This window comes from Artibeus jamaicensis, unplaced genomic scaffold (genome assembly GCF_021234435.1).
Source record: "Artibeus jamaicensis isolate MK-2021 breed Jamaican fruit bat unplaced genomic scaffold, CSHL_Jam_final contig_233, whole genome shotgun sequence".
In the NCBI taxonomy this organism is placed as follows: domain Eukaryota; kingdom Metazoa; phylum Chordata; class Mammalia; order Chiroptera; family Phyllostomidae; genus Artibeus; species Artibeus jamaicensis.
In genome coordinates, this window is record NW_026521486.1 from 61126229 (window position 1) to 61140818 (window position 14590).

At 37.5% G+C, this 14590-nt stretch overlaps 1 protein-coding gene across 1 annotated transcript in view; it reads right to left on the minus strand.

Moving 5' to 3' along the window:
* Positions 1–14590, minus strand: part of WIF1 (WNT inhibitory factor 1) — a 76371-nt gene that overhangs the window by 26887 nt on the left and 34894 nt on the right. The window contains exon 3 of the mRNA XM_053661922.1: positions 5983–6091. Coding sequence (XP_053517897.1) covers positions 5983–6091 — 109 coding nt within the window. The remainder of the gene's footprint in view (positions 1–5982; positions 6092–14590) is intronic.

A 14590-nucleotide genomic window follows, 5' to 3' on the forward strand; every position in this document is an offset into this window, starting at 1 on the left:
CAAGGCACATCATAATTACATTACCGAAGAAAAAGATAAGGAGAGAATCTTAAAAGCAGCAAGAGAAAAGGAGAGAGTTACATACAAAGGAGTTACCATAAGACTCTCAGCTGATTTTTCAAAAGAAATCTTGCAGGCAAGAAAGGGATGGAAAGAAGTATTTGAGGTCATGAAAGACAAGGACCTACATCCAAGATTGCTTTATCCAGCAAAGCTACCATTTAGAATGGAAGGGCAGATAAAGTACTTCCCAGATAAAGTAAAGTGAAAGCCCTTATTACACAAAATGTTGAAGGGATTTATCTAAAATAGAAGAGCAAAAATATGAACAATAAAATGACAACAAACTCACAGCTATCAACAACTGGACCTATAAAAATAACTAAGCAAACAACTGTAACAGGAACAGAATCACAGAAATTATGATCACCTGGAGGGTTATCAGTGGGGTGGGGGGAGTATGGGGAAAAAGGAACAGGGAATAAGATTATAATTAGTAGGTATGGAAGAATAGTATAGGAAATGGAGAAGGGAAAGAACTTATATGTATGACCCATGGACATAAACTAAGAGAATGCCGGAGGGACAGGATGTACAGAGCAGAGAGGGATAAAGGGGAGAAAAAAGTGGGACAACTGTAAATTCATAATCAGTAAAATATACTTAAAATTTTTTAAATCAAAAATAAAGATAAAGGGAAAAAATTTAAATATAAGTGGAAATTGAGAAACATGTATTTGTTTTATTCCTGACAGTTTCTATTTTTTAAAGCAAAATATGTGATCAAGAAAAATTTTATAAAAAATCACCTCTGACTAAAAAGGAACATGGCATGAGACGCGTCACATGGCATCTGACATGTGACATGGTCATATTCCAAGAACTTGGTGTCCAGAGTGCCTTTCTTGTCTCCAATATGTAGTAAAGCCCCAGCAATGCCATCTGAGTGGAAACGTGATATCCATGTCTCTGGGATGGGATATATCCCTGGGGCTACAAATCACAGGCAAATAAATCTCCAGAACCCCAGGCCTCATTCATTCACATGGGCTTCTCAGAACCTCAAATCCACCTAGATTGGAAGCAGATCCTCTGGGAGGGCTGCTAGTCACACTGCCCTGCTAGGGCAGCACTGGAGTGACCCAAGAGAAACTCAAATTCACTCTTCCTGTCTACATCTACACTGGCACTTATGCCAAAAAATTAGGAAAGCTCTGTGCTTATTCAGCCCCCAACTCTTACAATGCTGGAATGTGGCAATGCTAGCCATTGGAAGTAGTAGGTAACTGCAACCTGAAGATGGACTTGTAAGCGTGCCTGATTTCCTGATTATTTCATAGATTTAAATTAGCTCCTAATGAGATCTTCGTTTGATGTCTGATACTAATATTCCTCCAGAAGAATAAGAATAGTTTTTTCAAAGGTTATGCTATTATTTTTTTAAATATTATCAAATTACCAATATTGCAGTGTCAGAACAAACAATATATTCTAAAACAACCTCTTATGTTAAAAGAAGTTAACATGAAATAAAGAGCATATCTTGAATCAGTTCAACCTCTCAAATTAGTAAATTTGATGATTCATAAAAATAATTTCAGGGACTTCCGCCAAGATGGAGGCGTAGGTGGAAACACCTTGCGTCTGCGCACAACCTAATCTAAAAACAAAGTTTTAACAACAATAAACACAACCAAACCACACAGAAAATCGACAATATGGAGTCCAAAGACAACGAAATGCTCAGCTAAACTGGTAAGTGGAGCAAAGCCAGCAGCGGAGCGGGTTGGCAAAAAAGATCCCCAACCAGGTGGTGCGCAGCAGCCGAAGGCGCAGATCCCAGGTGCAGGTTAGCTACGGGCGGACACAGGGAAGAGGCCGGCTGGCTTTCTGCGGTCGGTGGAGCATTTGCGTGCAGATAAACCAGTGAAGAGGTGAGCATTGAGACCACATGGTGCAGGGTGGTGGGCTTGCACATTTCCGCTCAGATAAACCGGCCGGGGCTGTGGGACGGACTGGCGAGCAGAGAGAACTGCCATTGCTCCCTCTCTGACCCCGCCCCCACATACAGCATCACAAACCAGCAACCTGGGTGGCCCCGTCCTAGTAAACAACTAAGGCTCCGCTCCTCATACTTAACGAGCATGAACAGACCAAAAATGGCTCAAGAACAACTCAGAGCCCCAGAGCCAATAAATCTAAGCAATGAAGAAATAGCCAAACTTTCAGATGCACAGTTCAAAACACTGGTGATCAGGATGCTCACAGAACTGGTTGATTATAGTCACAAATTAGAGAAACATATGAAAGCTAAACTAATTGAAATGAATGGTAATGCACAGGAAACCAACAGTAATGGAAGGGAAACCGGGACTCAAATCAAGGGAGTAGACCAGAAGGAAGGAAAAAATGACCAAACAGAAAAGAATGAAGAAACAAGAATTCAAAAAAATGAGGAGAGGCTTAGGAACCTCCAGGACATCTTTAAACATTCCAACATTCGAATTAATGGGGTACCAGAAGGGGAAGAGGAACAGTCATGAGTGGAAACCCTATTTGAACAAATAACAAGAGAGAACTTCCCCATTCTGGCAAAAGAAATAGACTTCCAGGAAATCCAGGAAGCTCAGAGAGTCCCAAAGAAGTTGGATCCAAGAAGAAACACACCAAGGCACATCATCATTACATTAGCCAAGATTAAAGTGAAGGAGAGAATATTAGAAGCAGCAAGAGCTAAGGAAACTGTCACCTACAAAGGAGTTTCCATCAGACTGTTAGCTGATTTCTCAAAAGAGACCTTATAGGCAAGAAGGGGCTGGAAAGAAGTATTCCAAGTCATGAAAACCAAAGACCTACAACCAAGATTGCTCTATCCAGCAAAGTTTTCATTTAGAATGGAAGAACAGATAAAGTGCTTCTCAGATAAGACCAAATTCAAGGAGTTCATCATCACCAAGCCCTTATTATATGAAATGTTAAAGGGACTTACCTAAGAAAAAGAAGATAAAAAAAGATGAACAGTGAAAGGACAGCAAACACAGTTATCAACAACCACACCTAAAACAAAAGCAAATTAAGGGGACAACTAGATCAGGAGTGAACCATAGAAATGAAGATCACGTGGAGGATTAGCAACAGGGGAGTGGGAGAAGGAGAAGGGGGGAGAAGGTACAGAAAATAAGTAGCACAGGCAGTAGATAGAAAATAGGGGGGAGGGTAAGAATAGTATGGGAAATACAGAATCTAAAGAACTTGAGACACGTGTTCATGAACTAAAGGGGGGGAAATGGTGGGAGAGGAGTGTGCAGGGTGGAGGGAAAAGGAGGGGGGGGATAGAACAAATGTAATGGCATAATCAATAAAAAAATGTTTAAATAAATTTAAAAAGACAACAGCAAAGGGCTAAGAAATTAGTGTGGATAGTCTCTGATTATGTATATATCTTTTTACTTAGTGGTGCCTTGTGTAGAAAATAAAAAAGTTTATTAAGTATCTTAAAAAAATAATTCAGGTTAGAGCCTATCTCACACTGTTGCCAAAATAAATTTTTATAAAACCCTAGAATAGGAATTAATTTCCAACCATAAAAGTAATTTAAAAATCTCGAGAGAAAAGATAGGTTTGACTACTTAGAATTTTTAAAGCACCTGCAAATTCCACTTTCCTCAAAAAATAAATTGAAAAGAATTACATTAGAGGGTAAATATATAAGGGGCTTTGCAAATCAGTAAGGACTCTTATTATTTCAGTATGAAAATGAGCATGGTACACAAACATTTTAAATTGTCTACTCGATAAAAGAAAATGTTCTACTTCAAAGGGAATTTTAAAAAGTCAGATTAAAACACTGAGAAACCACTTTTCATTCGTAAAGCAGCAAAATAGTTCCTGTGATTAGTAGCCCGTGTTGATGAGGTTACGCAGAGCAAGCAGGTGTTGCCCACCGTCAGCGAGGGCATGAATGGGTGCAGGCTCTGTGGACAGCAATTGCATTTTGGCAATTTGTTCTCAGAGCCTTTTTAAAAAGTTAATAGTTCTGAGAATTTATTTTACCAAAATAATACAAGCACAGGATTTTGATACACACATTAATCAACAAGTATTTTCTGAATGCCTGCCATGTGGGGCCCTGTGTTGGCAGTTGTAATGAATTAAAAAAAATAGAACTCCTTTCCAGTGACTGTCTGTTACTTAGAAAGATGTACATTGTGATATTTTAAAATTCAAGCCCTGAAAACAATCTAAGTACCACAATAAAAGAATGAGTAAATAAATTATGGTATGTTCACAAAATAGAATACTGTAAGGGCATTAAAAATAACTTTTGGAAAAAAACTTGGTGACACAGGAAAATTTTTATGTTAAAATGTTAAAAGCAAAAAGTCACAAGGAAAGGCCAAATATATAATTTTTACCACAATTATGAAAAAATATATGTTCATAGAGAAAAGACTGGATGGAAATATTTGAACAGGTTAACATAAGTGATCTGTATTTTTCCAAAAGTGATAAAATCTGGGCTCCACTGCTTATTACCAATACATGGCTTTGAGGTCAGTTAAACATCATAAACCTTACTTTTCTAATTGGTAAAATGGAGCTGTAATTCTGGCCTTGACTGCCTCCCAGAACTCAAAGTACATCATGCATGAATAGGTACTTTGTAAACTAAAATCTCTAACTAAATATCACATACTCTTATTTTCTTAGCAAAGAAAAATGATTAGACCTGAAAGAGTAAACACCTTTCTTCCATTTTTTTATGTGGAAAATTCCTATTTAATACAGTCGTCTCCCCTTATTTGTCAGGCATATGTTCCAAGACCCCCAGTGGATGCCTGAAACCAGAGAGTACTGAACCATATATATACTCTTTCTTCCTATACATATGACAAGGTTTAATTTATAAATTAGGCATAGTAAGAAGATAACAACAATAAATATAATAAAATAGAATAATAATAATAACATACCATAATAAAAATTGTGTAAATGTGGTCTCTGTTTAAGTATCTTATTGTACTATACTCACCTTTTTACTTAAAGGAAGCACTTGACGCCTTCTCTTTGGCATACCGAATTGTCAGTATTACTACTCTTGTGCGTTGGGGTGCTTATTGAGTAAAAGGGTACTTGCACACACATATTGCGATGTGATAGATGATCTGATGACTGAGATGGGTGGGTAGCATATACAGTGTGGATATACTGGGCAAAGGACTAATTCATGTCACGAGCTGAATGGAGGGCACAGTGTGAAGTTTCAACACACTACTCAGAAAAGTGCATAGTTTTAAATGCACGAATTGTTTATTTCTGGAATTTTCCACTTAACATTTCTGGACCACAGTTGTCCCAGGGTAAGTGAAACCACAGAAAGTGAAATCACAGATGTGGGGAGGCTCCTGTGCGATGCTCACTTTGGGAAGTTTTTCTCAACTCCCCCATTGGCCCCCAGTCATGAACTTTGCCACATTAATGTGCACTACGCCACTCCACACTCCCTGACCAAGTATCTCCCCTGGCGACTTCGTTTATTTTTTTTTAAATCTGAAATTATATGAATTGGGGCTGACTAGAATTTTCCTGGAATTTATAAAACTCTTCACTCCCTTCCTATTTTTTTTCCCCAAAGGATATAAAGATGTTACAACCAAGCAGCCCTAAAATTAAGCCATCTCTTCAGGAGAGTATTGCATAATCGCTCTAATGGGTGACATCTGGATTGTTTTTATTTAATTATTGTTCAAATACAGTTTTCTGTCTTTTACTCCCATCCCAGCCCCCCCCCCAGTGCTCCCCACCTCCCTCCCATTTCCACCCCCCCTTAGTTTTTGTCCATGTGTCCTTTATACTTGTTCCTATAAATCCTTCCCCTTTTCCCCTGAAATTTCCTCCCCTCTCTCCTCTGATCCCTGTCATTATTCTCATCATCGTTACATTTCTTAGGGTAAACCTTTCTCTGAGGCAAAGACTACCCACCTGAGGCCTTGTGAGGCACTGTTCCCAGCAGTGGGACATTGACGATTGGATCTGCCATGATGCCTTTGTCCAGAGAGCGCAAAGACAGGAATTCATAGAAGTATTCTGCCTGCAACAAAAGGCATGGACAGTCAGTCAGTACCTCGGAAACCACAGAGAGTGAGAAGGCACTAATTCAACTCATCATCCCTTTGATGGGAGAGTGACATTTTTTACTATGGAAACTCTGGAGCACATGACATCTAAAACATTGTGTAGGTAGAATTCACCCTTCTGGGTTTTAGAGCTCTAGAATTAGACTCTCTGTTTGGAGAGAAGTAATCTCTTAAAAACATTAATAACAATATAAAATGTCCTCAAGGTAACATTTTTTAGTTTCAACAATATTTAGTTGCCATCTCTTAAAAGGAATGAAAAAATGCTCTGAAGGAAACAAGTGATGTTAAAATAATCAGCTAGCCCTTAGAATGTTCATCTCAGCTTCATGGGTAATTCTTTATTTTTTTTTCAAATTGGCAATGGGCCTTTTTGGAAAGCTGTAATAATAAATAAGGAATAATGAAAGCATAAATCTATTGGCAAGAGAAGATATTAAAATCCAAAATTTAATGACATTGCTGTTACCATTTTTCACTGCCATCCATTCTGAGAGGTTTCTATTTAAGATTGCAACTAAAATATGGAGAGAAAAGCTTAAAAATGCAAAATGCACCACTATCATACGCAACAAGCCATAAACCACTACACTGTAAACATTTTCATTTTCCTTCTAAGTCTAGTTGAAAAAATGGTTCCTGCTACTTAAACAACCATGAAATATGGGAAGTAGTGATGCATAATCTCACTTGTGGAGCTTTATCTTTGATTCTTAACTGATTCTCAGCTGGGCTATTAAAAGAGTTTAGAATAGAAACAATAGGTTCTTACTTTGGAATATAAAGCAATCAATATATAAGGCAGCCGCTTAAATGAGAATTAGACAAGTTGACTGGTTCTGCAGTTATCTGTAGAGATAACCAGTATATGGCTGGGTTAATAAATGAAATTAATTATGTAAACATGAGCTAGAAGGAGGTTAAAAAGGAATACAGCGTTTTTAATATGCACTATAAAATTTATTTTCCAAAGTAGATGATATTGAGATACATAGTGGACATTCACTCAACTTCCTGCTTTACAGAACAGTGTTAAATAGGTAGGCTCATCCTCATCTGAGGAGAATAATGTGAAGAGGTGATCTCACTTGCTATAGGGGCATTGTCGACACTGGCACGGAAGTAAAAAACACTTTCAGCTTTCACTGGGCCAAAAGGAGTGGTTTCACGGACCAGATTCTCACCGCAGCCCCTTCTTTGCATTGTGACAGTGCTTCCAGAAAACCACTCTGAAAGATTCCCTAGAAGGGTAAGAGTTTCATGAATTGATTTTTTAAATGTGTTCATTAGGAGGGCTCTGAGGATAAAGGGCCATAAAACAGTCAACTCTTCCTCTGTCTAAGGCAAGGCAGAAGATTGCAAGAAGTCCGACGGAGAGTGTTGTCAGGGGAGGTAATTCAACTTGGAATGAGCTCCTTCATAAAAGAGAACATTATTTCTGTCCGTGAAGGAAAGTGAGTGACTACTAAAAATGGACGACTACTTAACTTTTCACAAATCTGGTATTTTAAATGACCTCTCCAGTTACATTCCCTTTTACATTTTGCTGATAATATTTATCAGTTAACATTTTGTTCCAAAATATATTTTAGTTGATATTATAAACAGATTGAGTGCTAGATGTGTTTATAATAAATACTTTTGAATTATTTATATTACCAAGTATAGTAATAACAACTAGTGACAATGACACAACAAATATCCTTGTGCCAAAGACTTATTCTAAACATTTGTATCAACAGTACATGTAGCAATGAAAGAAAATTGCATGGGTGGAGTGCAAATACTTTGAAAATAAAGCTTTTTAGTGGCTATATTGCTCCTAATACCCTGTAATAAATCATTTCCTGCTCCATGATTATATTGTCTAGCTTTATTACATTATAAATTAAATCTGTGTTTATATGGGTGGTATATTTAAAATTACATTTATAAAAACTAATATAACTTCAATAAGTTTTTAAAATTTATTGAGGTGACATTCATTAATAAGATTATAGAAGTTTCAAGTATATAATTCTATAATACATCATCTGCATACTGTGCTCACCACCCAAAGTCTAGTCACCTGTTACTAGTGACCCACTTTGCCCTCTGGTAACCTTCACATTGTTGTCTGTGTCTGTGAGTTTTTTGTTTTATTTTGTCTGTTCACTTGTTCCTTTCTGTTTTATAGCCCACATATGAGTGAAGTCATATGGTTCTTGTCCTCTTTCATGAACTTATTTCGCTTATCATGATACTCTTAGGATCTATCCATGTTGTTGCAAATGGAAGCATTTCATCTTTTCTTACCGCTGAGTAGTATTCCATTGTATATTTGTACCCCAGTAAGGTTTTTTTAATATTTACTTATTTATTTATCTTTAGAGGGGAAGGAGAGAGGGAGAAAAACATCAATGTATGGTTGCCTCTAGTGCGTCTGCTGCTGGGAACTGGCCTGCAGGGAACTGGCTTGCAACCCAGGCATGTGCCCTGACTGGGAATTGAACCGCAATCCTCTGGTTCCCAGACCTGCACTCAACCCACTGAGCTACTCCAGCCAGGAGTTTTTTTTTTCAAGATTTTATTTATTTTTAGAGAGAAGCAAAGGGAAAGAGAAAAAGAGGGAAAGAAACATCAGTGTATAGTTGCTTCTCATGCACCCCCTACTGGGGACCCGGCCTGCAACCCAGGCATATGCCCTGACTTGGAATCAAATCGGTGACCCTTTGGTTCGCAGGCTGGCACTCAATCCACTGAGCCACACCAGTCAGGGAAATCTATAAGTTTTTAAAACCATTTTATGTATTATTAAAAAAGGATGGAAGATTAGACAAAGATTAAAACAATGATTGTATAGGATTGATCACTTTTTTCTTTTTCAAATGTATTTCCATAACTTTTACAATGAAATAAATATATTTATTTAAAAACAAACATTAATCATGAACTCTGCTTTCACTGCTAAATGCCTGACAATATTTATATAATTATCTGGTAATAGATGAAATAGTCTTCTTGGACTTGTATTTAGTGGGGCTGTGCCCATGTAACAGCTTCATTTAAAACTCTTGTATATCTCCTTGAAGCATGCTTCAAGACAAGAATACTCACTCACTACTAAAGTAGTTTATTAATGTCTATTCTAAAAGTGTTTGATGGTGTTCAAAGAATGTGGAGCTAGAAGAATTTCACTCAGGGTCCAGAAGCAACTCCACAGAGCAGCGATTTTCAACCGTTTTCATCTCATGACACATATAAACTAATTACTAAAATTCTGCGCCACACCAAAAATATATTTTTTGCCAACCTGACCAAAAAAATAGGTATAATTTTGATGCAGTCACACCAGGAGGCTACTGTTGTGTTGGCTCTTGTCATTTTTTTTATTTGACAACCTAAGGGAAAAGAGGTCAGTGCCTCTAACTAAACAGTCAGGTAATGCATGTTTTAAAAATTCTTGCAGCACACCGGTTGAAAATCGCTGCCATGGAGCACTTGGGTCTCTTGTTGCAGCTTTTGATGATAGCCACATTAAGTGGGCTGGGAAGCACAGAATCCACTATCTGCAGTATCAGAGAGTTCATAATTAGTGTCGGCATGACTGCTCAACATGATGCATTTAGACTTAATGGGTTTCTCTGGACAGCCAATACTCTGATCTTATCAATAAGAAATTTCACACTACAGGGGATTTAGGGTGTCCCTTTGAATTCTTTGACAATTGATAGATTAAAATCAGTAGATTTTTCTACTGCAACTCTAAGATTATATCAAGGTGAAGAACTAACTGGTTGTTAACAGTTTCTTACTTGGATCCTATCAGCAAAAGGCAGTTGCCACAGTCAACTTTTTTGTTTGTCTTTCTTGTTGAAAATGATAGTGTTTCTATAATCTCTAATATGTATAATCTTCTTTATACTTGGTATATTTTTTAAAAGGGGGCTTGTTCATGTATTGTTTTCATTTCCTTATTAAAAATGCCCAACTTGAAAACCTCTTAGAAATTGACCAACACTTTGTCTCTGATCTCGACACTGATTTCTTCCAAAGTTTGACTCTGTCATTATAAAGAGATCTTTGGAAACCACCAATACCATATAAATATTTCTACAGATCACCATGAGGTAGAGAGGAAATATGTTCTTCATTTAACTTAAAAATTTAAAATTTTCCTTTAGAATCATAGAAAATAGATGATGAAACAAGCAATAAGATTGTAATGTCATACTCTAACTTAGAGACAGGACTCTCTGCTTTTACTTTACTTATATATAATAAGTATTCTTAGTCCCAAACCTCTCCACTGGAAAAACTTACTTGGGGTTAAAGAAAACCTAAATTCTATGCTAAAGAGAACAGAGAGCCAGCCTTAAAGTTTGGAAACAAGTTTCACAAATTATAGATTTATTACTTAGATAAAAGGAAGTCAGCATGAACTGTAATAGGGAGGTGGCATATTGGAGAGCATGAAACTTCTAGTAGGAAAAAGTACATTTTGTTTCATTAAATGACACTTGCGGGAACGCAGGTAGAGACAAGAAGGGAGCTTATTTGGGAAACACATGAAAGATTGCCTTGTACTCAAACAAAGAACGGGTCTATTCAAGAGAATAATTCACTGCTAAATTAAATTGCTGAAAAATCTTGCTGGCCTGGTTTGCCATGCAGTAACTTTTCTTTTCATGGAGAAGTATGAAAGTCAGGCAAATTTTATCAAGAGAGAACTGCTGGAGTCCTTTTAACTTGCTTCTAAGAGACTTGGCTGAATATTAGAGTTGTTCCTTCCAGGATTGAAGATGGTGTCATTTAAGCAGCCAGTGGCACAACCCATAAGGCCTTCACTCTGGCACTCGTTTTTTTTGGAGGGGTGGGAGGGTTGACATGGAGAAAGGAAGCAGAGAGTTGCATAAACCATTGGAAGGAAGGGAGAAAATCCAGTATTTCTGTTCCACCTTTGAAGTTCTGGGTTTATGGCATATACTTAATCCAATAAGCACAATAATTGCAGGAACTTCTGAATTAAGAATCAAAAGTTTTTCATACAACCATGAAGGCTTTCAAAGAGGCTCTCAAACCTCTTTTAATTTCATGTATCCTGATGCTGACCTGAGGGCTCATGAGAAAACACTACAACAATAAAGGTATCATACTTGTCCCAAAGAAAATTTCAGGCTGTTTAGAGGTGCAAAACATACAGATGCCTAACGTTTCAAACTCTAGAAGTAATTTTTTTGAGTGTTCACTATATTCAAGTTACTGTTCACTTCTTTCTCACAACCACCTCCTATTTTTATAGCATAGAAGGATGTCCAGATGAATAGGGCATAGAATATGAGAATTACTACAGGGGTATAACATAGCTCTTACACTGTATATGAAGGGCAAGAGGAAATCTACTAAAATAACCAAGTTTTAGGAAAATAGTTCAATGTGAAAGTCCCCAACAAAATGGATAAACATACCAGTGCTTAAAATAATGATGCCTGAATGTCTAGACCAAAATCGCCAGATCTCACAGTCTTCCTTGGCATTTTTCTTGTCACCTGTCTGCAAAATTTTATTTTTCAGATGGAAATCTCATTATCCTTGGATTCTGTGACACTCTGACCCTCCTCCCGTGCCTTGATTTTTCTGCATTTTCTCATTAACTCTCCTCCCCTAGGCCCATGATTATGGAAAATCGCGAACACTCAGGCCTCAGCTCTTCTCTCTTTGTATTCTGTCATAACATTTGTGCACTCTCACAGATGGAACTATTTCCTTTCCGGCAGTGATGCTCAGCATGAACCATTCACACTGCCTCCAGGCCATGCCTGCCTGCATTAATTGATAATACTCTTGATATTATCAAGAGTATTATTGTTTTTCCAATAACAATGGTATTGAACCTCAGAGTTGTTATTGTCCCTTGCGTATATCTCATCTCGAAATAGCCAGGCACCAAAATCTTATCCTTTCTCATTATATCTTTTGGTCCTGTTCCTTCCTTTCACTCCCACTGCTTCCATCCTAACCCAGAGTTTATTTCCTCATATTGGCATTATTATAACATTTTCTGAAATACTACCTTGCCTTCCTCTTTAAAATATCTGCTGTAATATAAACCAGTATGTCAATTAGAACATAACTTTGCTGTGTTACAGTCCTCTCCTGTCTCCACTGATCTCCAAGACAAGGCTTTCAGCCTGTTAAGTGTCCTCCAGTCTGGTTCCAAATTTTATTTCTTTATTTTTTACTTTCATTTTTCAATTAGTTTACTTCCAGTTTTTTATTGGTTTCAGGGCTATAACATAGTGGTTAGGTAATCGCATACTTTTCAAAGTGACCTCCCTGATATTTCCAGTACCCAACTGTTACCATACATAGTTATCACAATATTACTGACTATATTCCCTATGCTGTACCTTACATCCCCAAGGCTATTTGTAGTTACCAATATGTACTTCTCCATCTCTTCACCTTTTTTACTCAGTTCCACAAGCCCTCCCTTCTGGCAACCACAAGTCTACTCTCTGTGTCTATGAGTCTTTTTCACTTTTGTTTGTTTATTTTGTTCTTTAGGTTACTACTCTCAACAGGGTCCTCTTCCAGAATTGGAGTGGTCTACTCTGAACATACCATAGCCATGCCTCTGTGCCAGTGTTTCACCTCTACTGGCCTGTGATAGGACTTAAGTCAGCGTGGCCCTTAAACGTATATCACCATGCATTATCATTAAACTTTTCACAGGTGTGGGGCACGTATCATCATATACATTTAAGTTCTTTGTGGTTCAAGGATGAGGCCACATTTTTTCCAATACTCTCTTGTGGAGTCAGGTAGCATTGTGCACAAGTAAGGCCTTTAATAAGTATTTGCTGGATGAATGGATAATCTAGTGAGAAGCATCCAGAAACATAAGCCAGGGTGTTCCTGAACACTCTGTTGTGGTAAAATGGCATTAGTCTCTGATTCCACGGATGGGCAGCAGCTTTTCTGTTTTGGCAACTGCTAAATTACTTTTATGGGTCAGAAGATTTCTTTTTGTTATATGGGATTTATTAGGGTGACACTGGTTAATAAAGCCATACAGGTTTCAAGTGTACAACTCAATAACACATCATGTGCTCACCGCATTGTGCACTCACCTCCCCAAGGAAAGTCTCTTTCTGCCACCATTTATCCTCCCCTTTCCTTCTTCCACCTCCCCATAATCCTCTTCCCCTCTGGCGATGACCATACCGATGTCTGTGTCTATGTGTCTTTTCCTTAATCCCTCCCCCTTTTCTCCCAGCCCCGCTAACCCTCCTCTTTAACAGCTCTCAGTCTGTTTTCTGCATCCATGAGTGTTTCTATTTTGTTAGTTTATTTTGTTCATTAGATTCCACATTTAAGTGAAATCATATATTTGTCTTTCTCTGACTGGCTTATTTCACTTAGCATAATATTCTCCAGGTCCATCCATGTTGTTTGTCGAAAAAGGTGAGATTTCCTTCTTTATTATGACCAACTAGTATTTCATTGTGAAAATGTACCACAACTTTTTTATTCACTCATCTACTGATGGGCATTTGGGCTACTTCCAAACCTTGGCTATTATAAATAATGCTGCAATGAATATAGGTATGTGTATATATATTCTTTCAAATTAGTGTTTTGGGTTCCTTCAGATATCTCCCCAGAAACAGGATCAGGGGGTTATGAAGCAGTTCCATCTCTCTTACTTTTCTTTGTGGTACCACAGCATACAGAGTGAAAAAATAACTTTTTTTTTTTAAAAAAAGAGCAATCAAAGGAACATTGACATTTGATAGTCAGGCAGTCTGTGTGTAGACTGTAACTGTTTTATGCTTGATTTTGGACAAAACCTGGGCAATGAGACTCCCAGAAAGAATGTAAGCTGATAGTATAGGCAAGGTGCTGTTTGAAACATGACTTTGTCCAGTGCTCTTCAGGTTCACAGTACCCACTTGGGTCTCCTTCTATACCTTCTGTTTAGTGATAATTTTATGTGATTCATAGAATTTTATAAGTTCTGTAAAGTTGTGTGCATTTATAGAAATTTTGCCTTCTGTAAATTACAATATATAATTGCAGCATCACTTGGAAACTGAAATACTAACAAGGACCTTTTCCTGACTTCTTTTAAAACCGGCTCTAGGAAGAGCTTGTTTTGGAATCAAAAAAAAAAAAAAAGTGCCTCTTCTTGCGGAGCAGTCATTTAATTATTTTACTGATCTTGGCTTAAATTGACATTTAAGTGAACATTGCTTAAAGATGGAATCTCCATTGGCCTAGTTCTTCTGTTCTAGTAATCCTTTTATACACATTAGACCACAGTCAGAGGGCTGGGTGGAGGGAGTGAAGTTATTGGAATATAATGGTAATATTAAAACTTGAAGTTCAAGTAAACACATCCAGGATGAGAGTTTTGTAAACTAAAACTGGCAGGAGATCACACAGTTTGGCTTCACATAAATCTGAAATAT